Below are 26,553 nucleotides of genomic sequence, written 5' to 3'. Positions count from 1 at the left end.
TGAAGATAACTTTCTCTTTTTCTCCCCAAGATCTGAACTGTAAAATTGATTTTGTCTTCAGCTCCACTTGAAGTTGTAGCTTATCAAAATGAGTATGAAGAAATCATTGGTATACCATGTTAAGTAAGAAAGGTAACTGTTTTGCCTTGTAAAATACTGAAGATAAAACTAGTACATTGCAATCGCATCCTTATATAGTGAGAGTATTTTTAGCCCAAAGAAATAATGTTATATTCTTAACAAAAAGGAGTCTTCACTACAGAAGCTTTTTCTTTCATATAAGAGATTAAAGTAAAATAAACCTCTACCTTTGGAATGACTAGTTTATAAAAAACAAAAACAAAAAACAAACAAACAAACAAACAGAAAAACTAGCCCACTATCATTTTTCTCCCTTTCTGTTTAAAACAGAGCAATAAAAAATATTGGTAAGCTTAAATTAAAAACTGTATGATAAGCTATCATCTCCACATTGAGGGGACAAACTCAAAGCAGGTAGGCTGTTCCTGGAACAGCCTACAATTAACTCAACAGTAAAAAGGGAATTTGATGAGAATCAAAACAGGAAGGCATCCAAACTGTCTTATTTGAAATCACTTGGTTCCAGTACACCTGACAGCTAACAACAACAACAACAGAAATCAATATCTGGTGGTAATAGCATTTGCTAGCAGTTTCTGGAATTCTCTAGGGGTTTTTAGTTTCTCAATGTTCTCATGCTGCTGTTTACTAGTTTGACAACTGCACTGTATTACGTTTACATCCCAGCATTTCAAACCTTCAAGAGTCACCACCGACCCTCCAAAAATTAAAAGACAATATGAAACAGGCAACAATAGCATATAACTACAGCCTTTAAAAGAATATATTTTCATGGAAATGCTCTTGATAGCAAAGGGTGTGGGGGGAGGATGTAAAAAAGGAGTGAAAACTCTACTTATAACCCCTAGTTATAAAATTTACAGGAATATGCTCGCAAGCTAGTGGTGGTAAAACTGCAAAAGGAGATGGAAAATATGATTAAAAAGGTGAAATACTATTTCATAACACTCCTTCCTTGGACTAGCCCACATTTCTGGGACATTCTGTTAACAAGAAGTTCGTATGTCTATCAGACATGAAATAGTAGATGTTTGAGTGTGACTAAAATCATTTTTTATTAAATCTCTTTGTCTAGATGCCAAATTCTTGGAATAGTAGAACTTATGATTGATTATATGAAGCATTTAAGAACAAGCAAAAGATAAATGCTAGTGCCTAGATTTCATCTTCATTTTTTGTTTAGCCTATAAAAAACAGCAGCAAAAAAACAGACAAAGCCTGTTCTGACTTCAGAAACAGAAATCCAATTTCCACAAGCAGGACACAAGCGAAAGACTACAGCAATATACCAACTTCCAAATTTACCAATCTAATCATGTCTAGAAACATACATTATATTGATGTTTGACTAGAAACATAGACGTGTTGATCTAAATATCAACCTAAACCACCTAAATACAGAAACATTTTGTAAATATTTGAAAAAGTATTTAAAATTGCATTTTTCTTTTCACTCGTTACCCTTGATTCCCCAAAACCCAAACCCTCTGCTCTTTCCACACCACTGTGCTGACAGGCTTGTCATTTTACTTTTTTTCTGATTAAATCTATAATTAAATAATTATTCCTTCTCACAGGTTAAATTAACAAAATGCTGATTAGACAAAAGCACATACTCAGTAACACTTTCACAGATCCACAGTTTTGACATCTGTGTCCTTCTCGACTCAGTGCCCAGAAATCATCTGTCACTAGTAACAGCTCACATGGTAAGCTCACATGGTAAACAGAATAAGACGGGAAATTCCGTCACCTCTTAGTAATGCCTCACAAACCTCAAGACCAAAGAATAAAACAACAATCCTCTGGATACAAAGAAATTATTCCAAGTGAATATCATCATTATTTTGACATGAACAAGCAAAAACAGTTACATTTTCAGCGATGCATTCCTTGCTTATGTCACCCCCAAACAATGTTCACCGCACTCAAGCGTATGGAAAAAACACATCATCAACCAAGTAACAACTGCAAAGAATAAACCACATGCATCCTGGGCAGCAAGAATTTTATTTTCCCAAATAAAGCTATCATATACTGTACACATTACACTACACAGTTTGGCATCATTCATTTCAGTATGCCAATAGACTAAGTCAAAGTAGCTTGACTACGTATCATAGTAGCTGTGACTGACTGAACACAAATAATGGATATTTGGATTCTATTCCTAGCTCAGTCACTGAAAGGTTTGGGCAAGTCAGTGCTGCCTCTATTGCTTTTCTAAGCTTTTAAACAGTTCCTGGTATGAAATAGTACAAAGTAGCTCATGACAAAATTAATCTTTTTAGCAGATTCAGGAGTTTCTCTGGTAAGCAAGACTTCACCTCAGAATGAGCTTTTACTTTTGACTCAGCAGGATTTGGACGTGCCTACAGTTCTGCTGCTATTCATATATATTCTAAAAGTGGGGAGGGGCAGGGAAAAAATAGAGAAAAAAAAGAAACCATTCTCAGACAACAAATGGTTAAGTGTACTGCAGAGCCAGCACATTATTTTCCCCCAAAGAAAACAAAAGATAGCTCAAGCCACTAGCAAACTTACAGCAGTACCAACAGATCCCAGGAGAACAAGGTATAGCTACGGTTGCAATTTCAACAGAGGTTAAAAAATTTGGGCCCTTTTCAGAAGGCTTGTAAGCACTAGCTAACATAAAATGACTCCTTATGATCTTACAGGATGGTCTTTTAGTAATTATACTCGGATGTATAATTACTAGCATATATCTATACAGAGCACACCACAGCTGGACTCTAGATCTGACTAGCTTATTCTAACTACTGAAAACAAAAACCTCTTCTATCATGTTGCTCAAGTGCTTTTCTAAGTACTTTAACACATCAACAGTAATCTTTTGCTTGCATATTTAGCTCTATAACCAAATGTTGAACAACTCCATAAAAAGGCATTTTTTACACTGCAGTCTGTAGCACACAAAGCTCACTGCAATCACAGTGAAGAACTGCAGTGAGCACTGTTACATAGTCATTAATCCAATCATTAAGTCAGCGTAGTGAAACTAACTACGTGCATGGTTAGCACAAAAGAGGAAAAAAAACCCACACTGACGATTACGACTGAAAAGGTCAATATGAAATACAATACTGACAGAGGAATTAACTGAGAGGAAAGTACATGCAGAACTAGCACAAAAAACAGCATCACATGAGTAATAAATATTTATAGGCATTCGTACACTGCTTAAGGTGAAGCTATCTAAGCTACTTAAAGGATAAAGCAAACTACTTCAAAGTAAAAGCTTGTTCTTCTGTCACTTTTCTACCCTCCAACTGTAAAGAAAAAGGGTATATTCCTATGGGGACTGAGCAAATATGCTGAACGGTGACAATATAATTCCCTTAGTTATTGCACGTGGCTTCCTGCATTTGAAACGGTATGTCTTCCGCACACATCATCTCTCTCAGTGCAAAGCACCCTATCCATTTTTCCCTCTAATTCATCTGTTTTTACAGCAACTTACTCAAACAGTATCAGAGACTGAATGAATAAAATTTGATTTTCCTTTCTGTTGATAGTTTTTCCTCTCCCTTTAACTGATTTACATATTTCCCATCATAACTCAATGTTTTAGAAAATACCACATTTCTAAACAACAAAAAATTCCCCCAAACAGAAAAAAAACAAATACTGATGTTAACTAAGCCAAAGAAACTGTGTCTAATATTGATGATGCATTGGTTTTCACTGCTCAGTACTCAAAAGAAAAAACATCTGTCGGAGAGTTTACTTAGGGTTGGGGGAGGAAACTGTGGGAAGAAGTAGGGAAGAAAAATTTAGACTGCAGTTCAAAATAAATAAAGTATCCTTTATTCTTAAAAATACCATCAACTCAAAACCTAGATATACCATCTAATGCTCCTCTATTACCCATAGAGCAAATTAATGCCTTGAAGCTCCCACTAATGGAAACATTTTTCATTTAGACTGGCAACTTTCTCATCCATGCATAGCTGATTTTAAGTCTCTGAGTTCATTTGGTTTTCCCCCCAAAGCTAAATTTACTAAAAAGAATTATGCACACCAACCTGAGCCTCCCTCTGCTAGGTACTTGTCCTTTGCATAAATGACAGAATCCAGCATAGACTCAAAGAGAAGGAAATAACCCTGTTCATAGAAGAGGGAAAGAGAAAGAATTTAGAAATCATTTATAATTTTTATCTATGTAGCAAATCTAATCAATCTACAGGTAAACTTTATCAACAGCTTTCATCTGAAAAGCTTTACAAAATTAAATAAGAGAATTTAAGAAGTTACTTGCTTGTAAATCGTAAGAGCTAGGACTTAATGAATTTTTCAACAGTAAAATATATATTATACATATATATAATATATATAAAAATACATATTCACCACAAAACTTTAGTTACATAAAGTATCATCATTGATTTCCCAAACTACAAATATGTAACACCTGCTCAATTACAATGCAGGCAATAAATCCATTTACACCAACAATTATCCAGTAGAGTCCTACAATATTAAACCAGAATAAATCAAACATATATACAGGTAACTTTATTAAATTTACATTTGCTTATAAGAAAAGGAAATTATGAAAAAGCATGTTGTGAGAAGTCCGAAAGAACTGAACAAGCTACAAGAGTTAGAAATGAAATCTACCTCAAACTCCAAGTGATAAATTATATGTATTGATTTTATAATATTAATCTTTTGTTGCCAATAATCAAAAAAAAAATCAAAAAAAGGCAACTTAGAATTGCAAGTAGCATTAAAGCTACTGTCAGAGAAACATCAGGAGTACATCTTTGCTACTACACATCTGCAACTTAGCGGTACCCTGCATTGGCTTAGATACTGCTCACAAAGACAACTGGAAATAAATTATGTATCAAATACAGGTTCTCTAGATGTTTTTCATCATTTAGCAACACCTGAATTTAAAATATTCTCAGCATAAAAATGGTTAGTATTAGATTTGCTTAGTTTTTGTGGTAAATGTTGAGATTAGTTTTATACAAGTCTAATCACACTGCTATGATTGTTTAGAATAACTTATTGCATGCTTTAAAAATTGTGCCAGCCATTTTCTAAAACACAGAGCCTACATATCAGTGTTACATCTAATTACTTTATTTAACATTCAGTTTCTCCACTGTTTTTAAGTAAACCACAAACTTTTAAGACATACAGAGCCATTTATTTACACATTGATTTACAGTTTTATCTTACATCCTTCATATGTTGCAAGTTTGAATGATTCTTATCCTTACGAAACACCATATAATCCACGTGCGTGTTCTCAAGATGTCAGATCAAGAGATAAATCACACTAGCATATATTTTGCACTTTAACTTGACGTCCTAATACTTTTTTTTCTAAAACATGGTTTAGCCACAGACTGATTTATATGTTGAGCGTCAGTTGGAAAGAACATACAGAACAAAAAAAAAGACACCAGAAAACCCAGACTTTGGATTTGCAGTTCTGCAATCACATTCAACAGCAAGTAAGCGAAGAAAAAAAGTCAGAGCTTTGCTTTATCTCTCCTAAGCTTCCATATTTGTACAACCATAGAACTATTTTTTTGAAATCATCATGCCATACTAGTGTAGATAGATAGCACTGCCTGGGAACTTCACTGCCAAAGGTAAAAAGTTTATTTCAAGTTTATGACATCTCAGATGTTTGTCTATGGCTCTTGGAACAAAAATGTTGTAAGTTCAGAGTTGCTTAGAAACGTCACCTTCCACACTGTACCCTTCAGAATTAAAACCAAGGAAAAACAGAAATTCAGAAACTTGAAGCATATCTTACTAGCATTCAACAAGCGTTGTGTTCCTAGAGTAAGTCCCAGAATGAACCTTACTCCTTTGTGAACAACATTTTTTGTAAGCTTTGCAGAAGAATTTAAAGGGCCAGGAAATCCTATTGCATCAGGTAGAGATTATTTTATGGCCTACAGCAAACCAAAAGCACAGAATGGAACCATAGTTTTTGTTCGTATTCTTTTTATTGCAGTTTTAATAGTAGAATATATTTAGTTCACAGAAATCTTTTCGGATGCTTTTAAGAGAAGAATGAGAGGTTTCCCTCTCATCGGATATTTTGAATATGACCTCCAGGACATACCCTAAGAACAGCTAACATCTTTTGGCTGAAGCTCACAACTGTTAATATAGCTAAGAATATTTTAATATCTTCATATTTATATATATGTACACAACACATACACATAAAATTTTTAGCTGCATATAGTGTTTAAATATAGTGTGTATGCATAACTGTGTATATAGTGATTATTTTTATATAAATACAGTATTATATGCATTATACAGTTGATATAGCTAAGAAATATGAACTCATGCTGTAACACTTGGTACAGAATTAAGAAAATTGTGGTAGTGCACAACTGCATAAACATCATTCTTCCTTTAAGAGATTTAAAAAATATACTAGCAGAGAATAATCATAAAGATGTCATTAACTTATTTATTTATTTTCATTTCTAAAATGCCTGTCATCAAGCATTTAGACACCAATGTTTGTCAAATCAAGTCTAAGAAGTAGAGCTGAGAAACAAAGCTCCTAATCAGGAATACAGTTTAATTCTCACTGCCCTTTCCCTGACCTTTCTACTTTGGCACTTTTGGGTCTTTTTTCACTCCTCTGTCCTACATTCCCCCCAGTGCAATATAACATTCCTGTAAGTTATATAAAACTGTCGCTGGTACTGAATCAAGTCATTTATTACCTACACCAAAGCGTTTTGCTCTGTGCACTCCGCTCATCTGCAGTGTAATTTAGAATGTAATTTCACAGGCTGCTGCCTCACCTGTAGGGGTGCCATCTGGAAAGAGAATTATATATGACGTTTTTTCCCCATGATGCTATGGGGCACTCTTCCTTTCCCACTGATGATGTTCAGGGTTTTGTTTTTTCTTAAATGTGTATTAGCACGTTCAAAATTAATTACTGCAAAGAGATGCCTATTACACAAATCTGTGAGCAGAATATTAATAACTACATCTTGCTAGTGGCTAAACCAAAATGTATAAAAGATAGCAAGTTCTCTGTTAAAGACAAATTCAACGCATGGCACACCTTAAATGTTATGCTGTCATACGATGCATATTCTACAAAAATGCTGACCGCTTCTCCCTACAAAATGAACAAAATATTCTCTTGTTTTTACATTTTCAAAACTTAAGGGATGTGGAGTGTTCTTCAGCTCTCAAAAAACAATATAAACAGATTCAAATAGTAACTGAAATGCACAAAAATCAGAGTTACTCCTATAAAGCATATGTCCTATGCTACATCTGTCCAAAGCATCAGCTATCAAAAATGCCCATGAGTCCAAAGACAAGTCCATATTCCAAGGAATGTGAGTACCATTATATCTCTCTTATTTCTGTATTTGGTGGTTTTTTTAAACAGTATTGTAACAGATCACAAAATTTTTCTGGCTTAATATCATGCATTGTTATTTTTCTCTATTACTTAAATAGACTACACCATTCCAAGGTAGTTATTCTCATTTTAATTCAAAAATTAGGTAAAACTATTTTATAAATTGAGCAAAATCTACATATAGAAAGAACTTCTAACATAAGCATTTCAATATTCAGCATAATATTCTTCATGGAGAAAAAGAGGTTATTTCTTTAAAGGTAACATGACACAAGAATAACATTTAATTCAAAAGAACTATGCTGGTGTGTGGAGATGGCAGAAGAAAAATGCTTCTTTTAAAAACAGATTATTTTAGATTGAATATACCTCTTCATATATGCTTATCTGCTCATATCAAATACTTTTTGGAACCTGGTTTCATCTTCACTTATGAGTCAAATCCATATATATATATATATATATATATATATATTTTTTTTTTTTTTTTAAGAGGCATGAACATATTCACAATCCTAAGAATTGGCAGAATTTTTAGGAGGTAAGAACAGGTAGAATTTTTAAGAGGTAAGAACAGAACTGCAAAGTAATATTTAACTAATTCAATAAGCACATTTTATTATATCAAATACTAATTTTATTGTTTTTTGCAACATAACCGCATCTGATCTGGTACCTCAGATTCAGTAAGGCCCAATCCTGAATATTCAATGACATGCAAGGCAGCTATCAAACAACTGGCCCATAGTGTGGACTTCAAAAAAACAGACAAAACAAAAAAGCACCATCAGTGTGAAGACTGTATTAGTTCCTTAAACGAAGTTTCTAACTAAAAAGCCTCTCCTGGACAGTAGGGTAGAACAAGTCACAGAGTGTCAAACAGACTGGACGGATTCTAATTCAGAACACAAAATGCAATCCTGCATTAATAGACAGACAAAACTGATGGGCCTAGTTCTGTGAAAAATCACTTTTATCTTAACAAAAAAAAGAAAAAATGTTCAAATTCATGGCACATCTAAATGAGAAGCAGCAGCTATATGTGAACACTTCTGCATGATCTGCTGCAGCCCCATTTCATTCACACTTAAGTCTTCCTGCTGCTCAGAGTTGGTGCTTCGTATATGATTTAACTCAAAAAACATATTAGGGAAACAATTCACTACTGTCAGAGGAAGCACAGACATTTCAAAACCACAGCTTGACTTTATTATTATGCATACCCCATTGTGTCCTAAACAAATGTGAGATGAGTGAGAACACCAATAGAGAAGACTCGAACAGCAGAAAAGTGACGTGAATTATTGAATGAGGGAAAATATAACAATATTTTCATGCAAGGAAAAAGAATTCCCTTCTTTCCTGTAAAGGGACTAATGTATTCAGCTACTTCAGAATGTTCTCTACACGGCATAACAAAAAAAAAAAAAAAGCAGAAAAACCTCAATTCTTACATAAAATAGTTTACTGTGTTAGAGAAACCAAACACTTGCACCTCCAAATATTAATGGAATTGCTACAGAAGGTCAAGACTGAAGAAAAAATAGGAAATATGCGTTAAAAAGCATCATTGCATTTTATCCATCACAGAAACGGTGCAAAAAAGGAAACTGCAAAGATTGTTTTCATTATTTTATATACATCCATTTCCTAGTGCTTCTGAACAGCAGGGATACCTTTCAACCCATCAAGCTATCATTTCAAAATTATCTAATTAAAAAAAAAAAAAAGAAAGAGAGAGAGACTTTTTCAAGCAAACTCAACTTTTAGTTTTATATTCTTAGCTACAGAAAAAAAGTACACTAAAAAACTACACAGACACATCTGAGTAAGAATTAACATTCTGGAAAACCAGTGTGTGTACGTGTGTGTACATATATGTATGTATATATGTACACGTATATATATGTCTGTACTCATCCTTTCAGTAAGCAGCCTAAGAAATTTCCAATTACATTACTAAAACCCATATGTGTAATAAAACAACCACCTTTTACGTTGATAGCAAATATTCTTCTCCCGCCCAGCATTCAATTTAACTGAAAACCAGCTTCAGCACTTTGCATAGCACCTCTCATTTCACACTTAAGTACTGTATGTAAAATTACTCTAATTACTGTAAAACATCATTGCTTCTTTAAATTCTATACCTCAAGGGAGAGGGCACAAACATGAACCAGCCTGTGAACAAGTCTAGTATATGTTCAATTCACAATAACATAAGTACTTCTCCATTAACCATACAAGCAATGTAGCATTCAAGTCAAAATTCTAGACTTCCATGGAAATCTGTTCATTTGTAAACCATTTGTAGATTGAATCACTAACTGACAAGGAGTTTTATTCATTATGCAAAGCCAAAAACAAATCACTGATGTGTATTCAGAAATGCATTTGCATCTGATTGCCATTAGGCAGTGTATACAAATATTTACTTGTTTTATTTGCACCTTTGCTTATACACACAACTCATTTAATTCTATAATTTGAATAAAAAGATGAAACGCTTGTAGATTTCCCAAAATACAAGCAAGCAGGCAAATACAATTGCTATTTTTTTTCAGAGACTTAGCTGTGACCACTAACAAAAACAGAAAGCTCCATTAAGGCTTTCAAAAAAGTTTCACACATCAGAGCTCAGCATAACCAAGTAGGATGATACATCAGAAGACCAAAGCCCTCCTACAGAGCACTGGACAGGAAGCCTCCATAGACAAAGCCAGTAGTGAGATCTGGTACAGAATTCCTGCATATTCATTCAAGTATCTGTCTCCAAAAACTGAACAACTGGTTCCTATAGAATCAGTTTGGTTAGAAGAACAGGCCATCACTTAGCTATTCTTGACTTGTTTTCTTCCTTCTTCTTCTTCTTTTTTTTTTTTTTTTTTTTTTTTTTTAAGGTAGCGTGGTTCACCAGGTAGAGGTGACTGAAAAGGGGATATTCAGGCTCTTAACCTTTAGCAGTCTGCCTTTTCAGACACAAAAAGAATTGCTTGTAGCTCATCATATCTTCCCCTGTCTTTCTAAAGAGTTTACATGCTAGTTTAAGTGGAACACTGAAATGACACCATAAGCTCAACACCTGCCTGATTCAGAGATACTGAATATCATGCATACTTCAGGTCTCTCAAACAATGCATTCAGCATTTACCTCACAGCTAGATTAGCAAGATCACTGTTTCCTGTCTGCTAATTCCTTTTATAGGCTAAAAAAAAGCTACTTAAGAGACAGCCGCTCATTCTTTCAACCTCTAAACCTGGAATACAACAAAACCCTATTCACATAGCATATATGAGTTTTAAATATGATTTGGCTTCATGTTGTATATGGATACCTGCATATATATACTTTTACATCATGTAATATTTGAGATGCTTCTCCTATTCTTGTGTATTTTAAGATAACAAATCTAAAGATGAAAGAAGTGAGAAAAGCAGTCTGTGGAAGCCGTAGGCCACTTAACAGAAACAAGAGAATGATCATCGGAATTCACCTACATTCAAGACGCTCATAATGCAGTACTCATCTTTTACAACACACTGAGCTCTATGTGCCATTTTCTAAGACTGCTCTAGAAACACTCCTGACAAACACCACACTCTCTCTCCATCTTCCATTCTGTTGCTTCATGCTTGCTTTTATTTTTCCTGAGGCTCCATGCATGGCTCTCAACAGCTTACAGGGTGTTGGTCCTAAATGCTGTTCTCTACAAAACAGAATGAAGCAATGCTTCCACAAGAGGATTTGACACTTAGTAGTGTAAAAGCAGTCCGTTTTATAAATGGAAGGACAGTTTTTCATATCTTTGTTATAAAGAGAAAAGTACTGTTCCCACTGGAATTTTCCTGCTGGTCCATAGAGATGCTCTAAATCAAGAGCTTAAAATGGACACAAATACTGAATTCTTTCTGGTGTCCATACTTAACATTTACAATGTTTTCAACCAATGGTCAACCAGTTTTCAAGTATGCACATTTTCATATTAAGAAGAGATTTCACACCAGTCAATATCACATAGGGGAGGAAAAGAAGAAAAAAAAGCAAATTCACACACCAGTGAAAATGGACAACACTATAAAGTCAGACAAAGAGAAATCTTCATTTGCATCTTAGGCAAAATACTGTTTCTCTCTCTTGGCCATGCTTGAACATTTTGTACATTGTCCAGCTATCAATCTTACTTCCATAGCATTGTCCTCTTTATCTCTGTATTGCAGCAACCTATAAAAATGCTAACATTCCCAATTAATAACTCCTAATATTTAGAATACCTAATTAAGCGAAATGCACATTATGATATTAAAAGATAAATTAGCACAGAAATAGGAAACATAAAACATTAAATACTTCATTTCTGACATGAGCTGCTTCTCAAAATCCCTTATTTCATCACGGAGAAAGATTAAAATGTGACTTAGGTTCTCATGGGCCCAAGTCACTTCACAATCAGATCCTGGGCTCCTGAACAAGAAATATGTTTTGGGGAATATTATTCTTGGTGTAGAAATTAGGCAACTATAATTACATTTCAATGGAGAAACCACTGTGCTGTCAGAAACCACCAAGCATAATACACTGGTTTTAGACCACCAGTGCCAATGGCGTAAACCTTCTTTGAAACTAGCGAACTCAACAGCACATCAAGCTTATGCTTCAAATAACATGCCTTAGACGGCTACGATATAATGTTTGTAGATTTCCGGCACTCTGAAATGCGTAATATAAAAAACATTGAAGAAACAAAGCTAAAAATTTATATTTACCTGGAAACTAATTGGATACATATGGACTCCTAGCGCACATGTGATCTCTGTCCCAAGGGTCCTGGAGTGCAGAAAACCCCCAGTTTGCCAAAAAAAAGTAATTCTAATGCAAGTTTTCACTATTGATCTTAAATTTGATAGACAAAATTTCTTTAAGTTCGGAAAGTGGGAACTAGTATGAAAAAACTGTTTCAAAGAGTCTTCTACACAGAATGCCAAAGGTCTGGGATACAAGTGGAGACTGAACAGGAGAAGTCCACAAGAAAGAAGTCATAAGGGGTGCTTCCTACAACACTTTCTAGGGACCAGACTTATTCAACTGCTATGAAGTTCAATCTGACACCTGGATTTCTCTATTAGAATTGTATGGCAGGCAGCAAGCACAATTGTGCAATAGTAATCCAACAACACACAAAAGGAAGGCAACTGTCCACTGCTGAAAATCATAGAATCATAGAATCAGTAAGGTTGGAAGGGACCTCTGGAGATCATCTAGTCCAACCCCCCCTGCTCAGCAGGGTCACCTGGAGCATGTTAGACAGGGTTGCATCCAGGCGGACCTTGAAGATCTCCGCAGAAGGAGACTCCACGACCTCTCTGGGCAACCTGTGCCAGTGCTCCGTCACTCTCACAGGGAAGAAATTCCCCCTCACGGTCAGGCGGAACTTCCTGTGCTTCAATTTCTGCCCGTTGCCTCTTGTCCTGTCACATGGGACAACTGAAAAGAGTTTGTCCCCTTCCCCTTGACACCCTCCCTTCAGGTACTTATACACACTGATAAGATCCCCCCTCAGTCTTCTCTTCCCCAGGCTGAAGAGGCCCAGCTCTCCCAGCCATTCCTCATAGGGCAGAGCCCTGTGATAGAGGGCTCCAGCCCTCTGATCATCCTCGTAGCCCTACACTGGACTCTGTGCAGTAGCTCCATGTCTCTCTTGTACCGGGGAGCCCAGAACTGGACACAGTACTCGAGATGAGGCCTCCCCAGGGCTCAGGAGAGGGGCACGATCACCTCCCTCGACCTGCTGGCAACACGCTTCCTAATGCGCCCCAGGAGACCATTGGCCTTCCTGGCCACAAGGGCACATTGCTGGCTCATGGTCAACTTGTCATCCCCCAGCACTCCCAGGTCCTTCTCTGCAGAGCTGCTCTCCAGCAGGTCAGCCCCCAGCTTGTACTGGTGCCTGGGGTTATTCCTCCCTAGGTGCAGGACCCTGCACTTGCCCTTGTTGAACCTCATGAGGTTCCTCTCTGCCCAGCTCTCCAGCCTGTCCAGGTCTCTCTGAATGGCAGCACAGCCCTCAGGTATGTCAGCCACTCCTCCCAGCTTGGTATCATATATATAATTAGCAGATTCCCCACCCTGCATGCTCCTCGCCTCCAGTAGCACCTTTCTTGCTCAGTCATGACAATCTTTAGCCATCTTCATGGACTAAGGCTATTTCACCTATCAGAATGATCTAGCTAAGTAACCAATACAGAGTCTCTTCATTACTTTTGCCTGAGCAGATACAATATTATTTTTCAGGATTAAAAAAATACATATTTCTGTAGATTTGCAAGCTAATTACATAACAGAAACCTACCACTGTGCCCGAAACAGCTTAACTGTACTTTTATAAGCTTGATTTGAAACACCATGAATAACAAGGATCAGGAATTAGATTTGAGTACCACATAATCAAGACTGTCATCAAATCTCTCATGTTTTCCAAAATGCTTCTGCAAGCAAGATAAATTTTTGGTAGAAAGAAAAATTATTCTTAAAGTGCTGCTATTATTTCAAATGAAATAAAGCAGTGCATTTTTTGTTCCTGAAAATAACTGTAGTGAAAAGAATATTCGTGTACCTTACCATCCACTCAGATATAATTACATCCACTTTTTCCAAAGGCAGGTCTACTTCTTCAATTCTTCCTTTGACTAATGTAATGATATTTTCAAGTTTATTTAACCTGAAAGTCACAATTTAAACAAGTTAGTTTGTATTTTTATTTACGCTGTCAAGAGAAATCTATTAATGTTTGTATTTTGCACTCCTTCCCCCTATAATACTTTCTCCTTCAAAAAAAAAATCTAGACAGCATTAAAATATTTCTCTTCTCAGTTAGATTTCAGAAGGAATGTTCCTGAGTTTCCAAAAATAGCAGCAGATTAACTGCCAAATGTGGCAGACAGTAGATCTCTACATCTATGATGTGCTGTGCATGCAAATGCATAGACATCAGAACATTGAGAAAGTGGCAACTTAAAATAACTCTCCTATTTAGAGTTGCTAGTTCCCAGTTCTCCTTCTTTGACCCTTGTGGAGTAAGTCTATAGTGATTAGAGCACACTCATCACACCAGGACAGCGATGGAAATTAGCTTCCTTACAAAGCTGTTTTGCATGATTTGTTTTTTTATTAAACAAAACCAGCTGCAAAGTCACTGAGAACAAATGTTCCCTCTAGATCAATATTACAGTTATTCCACAATAAAGGCATCTTCTCCATTGTACTTCCAGCCAAAGTCAAACACAATGTTTAACAACAACAGTAATCAGGTATAACCACTTCAGCAAGTTGAAATATAATCATCCTGTATAAGGAGTAAGATGCTATGATGTGACTACGATTTTTGAAATAAAAGCTACACAACAATGAAACTGCTCGGTCCTTGAGGGTTCAAAATGTAGTATTTTCTTCATTTAGCAAACCACATCAATCTTTCTTGCATATACCATTACGACAATAGCTATTGTTACAGAAGGCAGAGTAAGTATTCCCACCAATGAAATTTATCTTTCCACTGCAGCTCTTATCTCTGCCCCTTCTCTCCGACCCTGATATCTTACTCTTACAATCTGTCTGGCTTTCAGTGCAGACCAGTAATGACATTAAAAATTCCATCTAAAAGATAATAGGAGAAAGATCAGAATGAAGGGAGGGAAAGGAAAGGGTCGAAGGGCAGCTTGAACATGTGGGCTACTGGAAAGATCAATTAAATGTTCTCTACACATGATAGTCTTCAGTTGAAGCAGTAACAATTTATCACTAACATCATATTTAGTGCTATAAACAGAAGCCTTTTTACTGCTAGGAGAAACTCTAAGTTAGAAATAAAGTGTTAAAAAGCTGTCACCCACAGCCGTATTTTAAGACAGACAGAAAAGGTCTAAGGGTAGCTTTCCAAATGACCATGTAAAAGAACATGATCTAAAACAAAAGAGAAAAGGGATTCATTCACTACATACTTATTTTCAATTGTAGAGTGGTATAAATTATATCGTTTACACATTTTGCAAAGACCTCAGAGATGCTACTTTGGAAGCATACTTCAATTTTCTATTCAATTCTAACAGTGTCAAACGACAAAAAAAAAAAAATCAAGTCATTCATCACACTAGAAATTTTACAGGTGGCATTAAGAAAATTAAAAAGGCAGGCTAACAAATTTGTTAGCTAACAAATTTACTACGTAACTTTGGGGAAGAATCATGCCACTCAGGCCACTTTTTCCAGTTTACTCACACGTCAGTTGTACTGTTTCTAATAATTACTAAAGCACTTCAGAAATGAACTTGAACACTGGGAGGATCAAAAGCTCGAGTACATACTTTAATCACATGTGGAGAAACACTACAGAAGTCATTTTTGAACAGCACACATTCATTTAGTATTCCAATAAGTATTTGTTACTCTGTTACAAGTTTGTCAGTCGTATTCCTTCAGGAAAAGCAGGTTTAACAAGCCAAATAAAAATTGTTTTGATGTAAATTGAATACTTTAATATGAACTGAACTTTTTTATATCAAAAGTTACCTATAAACGTGTAGCTTTAGTGATGGTTCACTGCGTATTTCAAGTGGTCATTCATCACTCTTAACAGGTTAAGAGTTTTGATTTGCTGTTTTTCTTAAAGGCTTGTCGTTTTCCTCACCAAAAGTAGTATATGCATCAATACTTTTATCACAATTAATAATCTTAAGTATGTCATGTAGTACAATAGAAATAAGATGCCATTTGTGACAACCCCAAACTCCTCAATATCTAGTGACTTTTTTTTCCCAGTTACTTTGATACAATCCCACTCACCTCAGTTATCAGTACTACACATTTTCACCTACATTTCTCATGCTTCATGTTAGAAACTCTTTACCTTAAATGTTTAGATGTCATTGCTTCATTTTTATATATAGTTCACAGTCTCCCATATCCTCTACATTCAAATTAGTGAAATGTGGAGTGGATAAATGGACTATTAGATTGGTAGAAAGTAAATAGACCACCAGATTCAAAAACCTGTGATAAGCAGGAGGAAGTGTAACTGGCAGTCTGGTACTAGAGGCACCCCTCAGGAGCCTACACCTGGCTGGATACTAGTTAATATCTTCATTAATGATGTGGATGATGGGACAGAATGCACTCTTAGCAAGTTTGTGGTTAATGTCAAAATGCAGAGGAGTAGCTGATATGATGGAGCGCACGCATGCTATCCAGAAGAACGTCAGATTGTAGAAATAGGCTGACAGGAACTTCAAAGTTCAAAAAGACCAATGTGAAATCCTGCACCTGGGCTGGAATAACCCCATAAAACAGTATGAGCTGGGTGCCGGCTGGTTAGAAAGCAGTCCTACTTGCTAATCCCTATCGTCCCCACTGAGGGGCCTTTCGAGAAAGTTGAACCTAAGTCAGCAGTGTACCCAGGTTGTCAGAGCCTGCGTGACAGAGGACTGGACCAGAAGTTCTCCAACTGTCCCTTTCATCCTATATAGCTCTGTGGTAGTTTACACGGCACACGGCATCTTAGTAATTCTCCTGGAAACAGCTTTTCTCAGTGACTCTACAGAGACTGTGTGTGCATGCACACACGCCAGTTTAGAAAAATTTTTTAAATGTAGAAAAATATTACAGTGCAATGTAATCATTTTCTAACAAGCATGAAAACCAAGGGGCAGTATGTTTCTTTCTCTATTAAAGAAAAAAATACAAGGTGTAAGCAATAAGACATCTTTCTTCCACAAAGAAAGAATCCCTTAAATATACCAGTGCACAGAAATCATAATAGAAAATGGTTTTTCACAAGTTAAAACTAACATCATATAAGATCTATCAGCCAAAGCAAGCTGCATTTCATTAAAAAAGTCAAATAATGTGTGACAAGCTTTCACTCCCAAAGATCACAGTTCCAATATGAAGATCTACAAAAATCTAGAAAACTAAAAACCAGCAACTTCCACTGGATTCATCTTAGTCAGAACTTTGTTTTTTAAAGCTCAAAGTCACATCCCCTAGGAATATGTCTGCACTGTAATGTTTGTTGCCTAAAAATTTACAAGCTTTATTTCCACTTCATAAGTCTACCAGCAGGAAGATCTAAAAGTGTAAGAACAAGAATAGAAAAAGCACCAGGAGCAGTCAGTTTGAGTTGCTACAGCATAGCAATACTGGCCTCCACACTAGAATCAAAAGGAAGGTCTGGGCTGCAGTACTCAAGATCAGACCTCCCCAGGGCTTAAGTAGAGCCCTGTTTAAATTTCCTCCATCAGAAGAGTATTTCAGATGACTGCTTATCAAAATCTGTGTTAGGTCTTAGGAGAAAGAAAGGTCTCGGAGAATGTATCATTTCACACATCTTCAGTAAATACAAGCTTTAAAAAAAATAACCATTTAAAGCAATATTAATTTAGCATACTGTTTTCAGAACTTTTCCCACCTAATGATGTCCATTGCCTGATAAACAATTTCAGATTGGTCGACTCCGATCACCTGCTTTGCACCTGCTTTTGCAGCAAACATCGAGAGTATTCCAGTTCCACAGCCAACATCCAAAACCACCTGAAATGAGTAAGACAGATTTATTTTTACCTCAGTTTATTTCCCTCGCTAAGATTTTTCTGTGTCCTTTTCTACATCAGGGATATCCCCTATTCCAACAGAAGCAGCAAAAAGTAGCATCAAATCTTACCACTATGTCCACAGATACCCAAGTCAAACTGCACATATAACTCCACATACTTTATTACCTTTTACCAGATAAATAATGAAGCAGATTAGCTCTAGTTGCAGATGAACACATTCACATGAGGAAAATAAAAAAGAAATTATTTGGGCAACTACTAAAAAGTTGCATGTATAGAAAAGATCAGAAACCAAAGCCTGAAGAATTTTAGAATCAGTGAATCGCTCAAATTAACAATTAAATCCAAACAATTATTTGGAAGGAACTGTAAGCTGACAGGGCTGAGCAACATTTCTTCCTATTTACTGCTCACGAAAGAACTCTAGAGAGAACATGAAATGAAAATGTGTAAAGAATTGAGAAATCCTCTGCTAGAAATGGGCATACTGCCTCAAAGCAGCTATGGCTCAGATGATTAAATTTCAAAGTGGTGACTGCTACAGTTTTAACACTTGAAAATATTTTCAACCTAACCTATTTAAGAATCAAAGTAAGACAAAAAAAATGGAAAGCTAAGATCTTTCATTTTTCAAGGAAGAAAAAAAGTTTTATGAGTACTTTTCATTTAATGAAGTACATTCACCAAAACAATACTCATACAGGTGCTTGTTTCCCACATCTCAATTATTAACTACTGTAGGAAGACTTAAAAGTGTTAAAAAAAAAAAAAAAACACATCAAAAACACACACCACACACACAAAAAGAGATTAAGAAATTCTAGGAAATCTATCAGTTAGAGTTTAGCTGCTGAACTTCAGAAAGTAGAGATTTTGGAGATTTTACCTCAGCAGCCCACTAGGCAGTCCTCCATATCGTAAGAGTAACAGTGCAATTTTAAAATGCTTCAAACACCGTAGCAGCTTAAAAACCTAACATAATCATGTTACAGTGCATTTTTAAGTTCTGTTTTCAAAGAATCACAGAATGGTTGAGGTTGAGAGAGGTATCTGAAGAACATGTAGTCCAGTACAACCTCTCCGGGCAAACCTCCCCCACCACCACCCAGTATTCAACCACCCTCAGAGTAAGAAGAGCTTTCTTATGTTTAAACAGGATCTCCTGTATTTCCATTTGGGCCCATTACCTCTTGCCCTATCACTGGGCACCACTGAGAAGAGTCTGGCTCCAACCTCTTTACACCCACTCGACAGTTACTTACACACACTGACGAGATTCTCCCCTGAGCCTTCTCCTCTCGAGGCCAAACAGTCCCAGCTCTCTCGGCCTCTTCTCGTACGACAGAGAGGATCCAATCCCTTATTCACCTCTGTGGCCCTTCTCTGGACTCACTCCCCTATGTCCATGTCTCTCTCGCACTGGAGAGCCCAGAACCGGACCCAACACTACAGCTGTGGTCTTACCAGTGCTGAGTACACGGCAATCGCCCTCCTCAGACCTGACGCCGACGCTCTTCCTAACGCAGCCCAGGAGACCACTGGCCCCCTTTGCCACAATAGCACATTCTAGCTCACGTCCAGCTTGCCCACCAAAAACCCTGGGTCCTTTTCCGCAGAGCTGCTTCCCAGATGGTCGGCCATCATCCTGTACCGGTGCATGAGGTTTTTCCTCCCCAGGTGCAGGACTTTGCACTCCCCTTTGCTGAACTGCCTAAGCTTCCTGTTTGCCAGTTTCTCCAGCCTGTCGAGGTCTCTCTGAATAACCGTCTGATGTACGAAGCACATCTCCCAGTTTATCATCATCTGCAAATTTGTTGAAGGTGTACCCTGTATCATTGTCCAGCTCATTAATGGTCTTAAGGTCGAGCTTTCATTCAAATATATTTAAGTTTTACAATTAGTGCTTAAAATCTAAGCACTAAACCCAAAAAACTTTGTTTCCTCAACAGTATATACAAACATTCATGTTATGCAGAGCATTTAAGAATTAACACAATCAGAAGCATAACATAAGACATCCGTTCATATACAAGAGACCCAAACAAGATGGCAAGCATAAATTACTAAAAAGGTCCTAAGATAAATCTATAGATAAATCATCTATTAGAAAATAGCACTTATAAGTTATTATCTATCTTATTTAACAATTTATTTCACTAGTGTCCCTTCGTACATCTTCCATCACTGTTGTAAAATGGTCTTTACAGCTTCCATTATATGAATTTTATTCCAAAGATGGCACTAGATCACCGTAGAACCAATCCTACAAAACACTGACAATTATAACCCAATCTGACAAAATATTTCAAGGCAACAATATATCCAGCTGACAAACTTTGTAGCCTACGAGCTATTGAGCAGTCCTGCTTTGGCACAGCAGGAAATCATGAGTACTTTTAATTTCATCTGATATACAGCATCAATTTAAGTATTTGAATGCTCTGTACATTAGGTACATTTGCCTTGTGTCACATTTAAATTTGCACACTTTTATGATGAATACAGTGCAAAGATACTCAAGCCAGCATTAATAAAAGCAGCAGCACAGTGTAAGCTAGCTTGTGTTGCACTACACTGTACTGAGAAGCAATGAGTGAAGGGTTGACTGCCACCTGCCTTTAAAGAGTAACTTACAATCTGGAATCAGACTAAAAAACAAAAAACACTGCCACACATCTGTGTAATATTTTCTTCCAGCATCTTGTGTGAAGGCCTAATCATGATAACAGAAGTTCCAGACACAGAGTTATTTGTTCCACTTGAACTCCTCACAGCTACGTTCCAGTAAGAGTCAATTCTATGACCCATTCACAATGAGCTTCTTGTGTGTAGCAGCTACAGTCCCTAGGCTGAAACCTTCTGGAGGCAGGAATAGAAAATAAAAGCCAATGCTCCTGCAGCTGTTGAAATCTCATGCCCCCTCACATCATCCGTTCTAACACTCTACCCCTGGTAGTTAACAGAATTGCTGAGCCGTGAAAGCTGGAAGTCAGAGCCAAAAATAAACCTCTGTGAAAGAACAATCTTGGTGTACAGTTGCATGAAAGAGAGCAATCACCACAAATGAGAAAAAAATCAAAACAGACACCACTTTGGACAGCTGCCCTGGTCACTTAAAAACCCAGATGGAACTTATCTAGCCTTAGGCAGGGGATAGGGGTGGTCAGAAAGGCAGAAGAGGGAAAATACACAAGCTGGAACACATCTGAGAAATTGAAAGACAAGCAGAATGATCACCAATTAGCCTAAGGATAAAGGTCTACAGCTAACGCATTCTTGCAGTGATCACATATGGCCTCTCACCAGAGATCTGGAGCAGCTGGACTGATGATTTGACTATATGATACTACATCGTAGCATCACATCCTGCTCTTCTGCAATCAAAGTAAAACTAATGTTCTACTTCTAGTAACAGAAGAAATATTTCAAAATCAGGAAAGCAGAATGTCAGGTAATTTGGCCAATTCAAACTATTCTATCAATGCACTTTTAATAGGAACATTTAAAAATGCTTTTTCCCCCTCAACATGACATTGATACCTGCCTCAGACTTTCACTTCACAACAGATACTCAAGAACAGCAATATTGCATTTTAACAGATTATTTTTTCAATCAAAAAGGGAATTTTACTTCTGCTGTAAAATGAATCACATTTCTTTTTTCTGAGCAAGACCACTTTAAACATTTCTGCTAGGTATTCTAAATTGCCCTATTTTCCTTCTCAAGTACATCTGAGAGGTTCACAATAAAAGCAGCAAACAGGATTTATTCAATTTTTTCAATCATTCAATCATTTTTCAATCAAAAATTCAATCATTTCCTTTGAAAGCTGAGAGTCAAAGAAAAAACAAGTTGGTTGATCCTGAATAAAGTATATAGGACAAACCAACCTAGATACTCTGCTGTCATCCAGTTTGCACAACTGCAGTTCTTTGGGTGGATTTGCATTAAAAGCTAGTAAGATCTACTAAGCTCTTTCAAAAAAATCTCTCCCAACCTACTCACAGTTATCCTTTCAGAAACAACAAACTCTAATTCACATTTCAATCTTCTTGTATTGTAAACAAACTTCGAGGGAAATTAGTCTTATTTTCTCAGCTTAGAAATTTTACTTATGAATAAGGCTTTGAAAGCATTATGTTGTACATAATTTTAGAAAAACATCTGAACAGTTCCTGCAATGGAAATCTATTAACAGACTTCACTTTAGAATTATATTTTTGAAAAAAATCAAACATAGTCTTCATAACAGTACACCAAGTGAAAGCTACAGCAACATTTGGTCAGAGAACTGAAATGGGGCATTGTTCACCTGGATGCTAGCTGTTGGGAAGGCAAAGCAATTGAGAATCTCTTTCCATTCAACCTCAATACACAGGGTTCAGATGCATCATTAATTTGAGGGAAGAGATGCCCTGAACAAACAAACTACAGCAGAAATATTGAGTTGAGAAATCAGTTGTATATACTGTAATATTAATGGACAAGCTTTTCTTCGCAAGTGAAGTGTTTTCATATGAAGCAAAAACACAGAAAAGCCCATTCCTGAGCAACCACATCTGCAGGTGGGGCTTAAGCAACTTTGCCTAGAACAGCTCACCAGCACCTAAACGTTCACATAACAGAGGAGAAATATAATCAACACCCTTATCCTGAAAAATTACTGTCCCATTAGTAATAATGCATTTCATGCAACTTAAGATTAGTCTCGCCCTATGAAAATCCGTAGTTATCAATTTAGGGGCATCTGCGAAACTAACTTGCTGTCAAGATGATCTTCCTTATTTCTTCTTCCTCTCTTTTAGGTACTTTGTTGATGAGCCTCCCAGCTATGAGATCATTCACATCTTTTCACAGTTAACAGGATAATGTTTCTAGGACACTCCAGCTACTTCTCTCATCATAATCAAAAGTTTGGCAATCTTTAGTAGAAATAGGCTTGTGACAAGGACTGAAGCAGAAGCTAAGAAAATTCCTTTCCTAGTACTTTTTCATTTTAGTTGCCAAAGAAAAAAAAAAAACAACCCAAAGAAAACCCTGAGATAAGACACAGTATGCTATCTACCTTGAAATAAAATGTAAACCTTCTACTGTAAAACTCTAAGACAATTTCCAGCTCAGGAACTATCAAATTTGTGCACCTCTGTTACTTTTAGGACTGTTCTGAAGTCTTGCATTATCAGTCATTAAAAAAAAAAAAAAATCAACCACAACCAAAACAAAAAGTGATTTATTTCTGTAAAATGTGAAATTCTGTTCTCATATTGGAAGTATGTGTATGTGGCTGAAAAATGATAAGCAGCAAGCACAGAAAAGCTATGGAAAAGAAAATTCAGAACAGAAGGCTGCACAGTATCTCAGAACACAGTAAATTCATTAGAAATAGCCAACAGAAATACAGTAGATAAGAGGATTATGCCTGGGTATAGGTCATAACCACATCAGTATCACAAACAAGGACAGGCCTCATTTATCCCCACGATAAATGAAATACTAGTTCCTGATTTCAAGTCATTTAATAATAATCTAGTCTGGAGAGACTAAACAACATTAGTTCAATAAATCAATTGCAGTTGAATTCTCCCCCAATTCTAATTATACAGGCCTTCTAAGATGTTTTTACTGTATTGGGCACAGATTGAGATTGACTTAAATTGTAGTAAAGTCTCTCTGAAATACATTCTGCTTGAAATACCGGACAAGAAAGGCTTGACTTAACCATGCCATCATAATTAATGAACATCCCGACATGGCACACAGAACAATGACAACAGTGATCAGCACTTCTGTTATCAGCATTTTGCACCCTTCAGCAGTTGAATAGCACTCTACCACCTGATAAAGCTAGAGTATGTTAAATCAAATCTTGTCAGTGTGATATTCCATTCCCAAAGCCACAAAATAGCCAACCTGAAGGTTTTCTACTGCTAAAAAAAAAAAAAAAAAAAAAAAAAAAAAAAAAAAAAAAAAAAAACAACACACAGAAGCTACTACATTTTGAGCTGTTTTACCTACCTTGTCCTTGAAGAGATGTGGGTTTTTATATACGAAGTCACGATAGCTTTCTGTACGCACTTTATCCTATGAATTAAAGGACAAAAACAATGTTCACTTTGCTTACGTATGTAACAAAAAAAATGAACAAAGATTAAATGAATGTTCAAAAATGCTGAAAAAGCTTGCTTTTAACCTGACCCAAGTACTATTTTCTGGCTACTGTACTTACAAGGATGCTGCAACCATAACATTGTCCATACTTTTGGTCTTTTAGAATTTATCATCTACGTAAATAAAGCCAGCTGAGCCTCTGGAGGAAAGAAAAAATTACCTTAACACCATTCTGACCTACAGCATTTAATTTCAGATGTTTCAAAGCATTTAAATACCTCTCAGAAACAACAGTAATGGAGTGGCAGTATTGCATCAACTTTATAAATCAGCCTTCTATACAACAGTAAAAACTTGAGTCAGGAGGCCATAAAACATTTTGTATCATTTTAATCTATAATATTTAACTACCTGACACACAGCTTCCTTCAAAACAGCTACGGATCAGATGAACTTGTTCTATTTCTGAATAAACTACAAATTTGCTAGCCTGAAAACAGGCCAGTACTTAAAACTGTATAGCGTATTCAATGAAAACCAAATTAAAAGAAAAAAGAAATTGACTTGACTGTAATGCAACATGATCTGAAAAGCTGGAACATATTCAAGCATATGACTAAACATTTATAGTACCTTAGTATATGAAAGCTAACAGCATATTTCAGCCTAACAGCAAGGTAATAAATTGATCCTCTTAATATGAATTAGCAGGTACATAAATTAACAGCTAATTATAGTTTTGGGAGTATCTGCTGGAGTTCAGGTGATAAAGCAAGGCAGAAGAAAGCTATAGGCATTTTTATGCAGTAAAGATGGTCTACAAATAATATCAAAGTATAAAATCCAACTGCCTATATTTAAGCTAGCATCATACTATTATGGCAGTATAATAATGAGTATTAAAAAAAATACTTCTAGTGAAAGACAGCAAAGTTTATCTTATCAGAAAAAGATCAAAACCAAAAAATGAGAATAAAACGTATGTTCATACAAATTACAGAAACTAAACAAGTTATTTTGAGGCTTTAAAATAGTAAAATTCAAATTAGATTTAGGAGGATTATCTCCCCCCAACCTGTAACAAGAAATTACAAGTTATTTTAAAAAAATTGTATTGCATAAGTATGCATAATAACTGTGAATTAAAATGTCTTGGATCAGTTAAAATTATACTGGCTTACTATAACGATATATTCAGAGTGACTATTTTTAGTACTTCACCTCTACCACAGAACATAATAGAATCTGCTGATACTACCAAAAAAACAGAAGGTTCAGCATCAATCGAGAAAGCAGTCAGCTGGAAAGCTTTCAGTCTTACATCCTGACCACTCGCATTGCTTCACCACTGCCCCAACTTAATCAATAAAATTCCAACTGCTGTCTCTACTATATGCACTACTGCTCAAGTAAGCCACAGTCATTCACTTTGGGTCTCTCTATTCATCAATATCCTTCTTTCTCACACACCATTTCAATATAATACCTTCTGTTTGTTTTTGGGAAAATGTAAGGACATTTATTAAACGATATTCAAGAAGTCCTCAAACAATAAACAAACAAACAAACAAAGTAATGAAACATTAGCCATTTGACCAGTATACAATACTCTCCCCACATGTTAAATATTTGTGGCAACAGAAACAATACGTTGATACTTCAGCCTGCCAGTAAAATGCCCAAGAAAAAAGGATTTCAGAACAGTGTCAGAAACAAAATTTAGACACTAAATCTCCTTTCTTAAAAGTTTCAATGTAGCAAATCACTATATTTATATAAATAAGGTTCTCATAAAAAAATGCAAGTGAACACTTGACACACAGCTAAAAATTCAATGCAAACATGGTTAAACTGGTGTTTTCCTGTGCTTAAATTTTGTAATACAGCTTCAAGCATATCTGTAGAGTACACGAATTAATGTTCCTAATGCTTCCTGTACAGTAAACATAATTTATATGTTAGAAGAAGCATTAGGAACAGAGGAAATAGAAGCTGCGGAAAAGAAAGATTTTTTTCAGTCCAACTCCTAGGATAAAAGCTATCAAGTACAGAAAGGGTTAAAAATGCAGCTGCTCTGCAGTATATTTATGGGCACCCAGCCCACTTCATTCCATCTTTGCTCTTTCATCCCACTAAGATGCAGTTGAGCTCACTTTCTAACCTTCAGCATCTCCTCATGTATCCCATAATGCCCATATGAGCTGAAGTAAACGCCATCCTCATCCTCATGAAGGTCTGCAATGGCGTTGGCTGAAGAGCTGTTTCTGACATCCGCGTTCATCACAAAATCCTGTGCAAATTGCCTGTAATCAATTTGAAACATACCCTTGAGACACGTTTATGGGAC

The 26,553-nt window shown here is 36.2% G+C and overlaps 1 protein-coding gene across 3 annotated transcripts in view; it reads right to left on the bottom strand.

The window, feature by feature from the left end:
- PRMT3 (protein arginine methyltransferase 3) overlaps positions 1-26,553 on the bottom strand; it is a 143,173-nt gene that overhangs the window by 31,200 nt on the left and 85,420 nt on the right. For all 3 annotated transcript variants that reach the window (XM_062576517.1, XM_062576518.1, XM_062576516.1), the window contains exons 7-11: positions 26,368-26,509; positions 24,114-24,179; positions 17,953-18,074; positions 14,112-14,211; positions 4,149-4,227 (exon numbers count right to left, since the gene is read on the bottom strand). In XM_062576517.1, the coding sequence (XP_062432501.1) occupies positions 4,149-4,227; positions 14,112-14,211; positions 17,953-18,074; positions 24,114-24,179; positions 26,368-26,509 (509 nt within the window). The remainder of the gene's footprint in view (positions 1-4,148; positions 4,228-14,111; positions 14,212-17,952; positions 18,075-24,113; positions 24,180-26,367; positions 26,510-26,553) is intronic.

This window comes from Rhea pennata, chromosome 5 (genome assembly GCF_028389875.1).
Source record: "Rhea pennata isolate bPtePen1 chromosome 5, bPtePen1.pri, whole genome shotgun sequence".
Lineage (NCBI taxonomy): Eukaryota > Metazoa > Chordata > Aves > Rheiformes > Rheidae > Rhea > Rhea pennata.
Note: the sequence above shows the minus strand (reverse complement) of the source record. Positions and strands in the feature narration are given on the sequence as shown.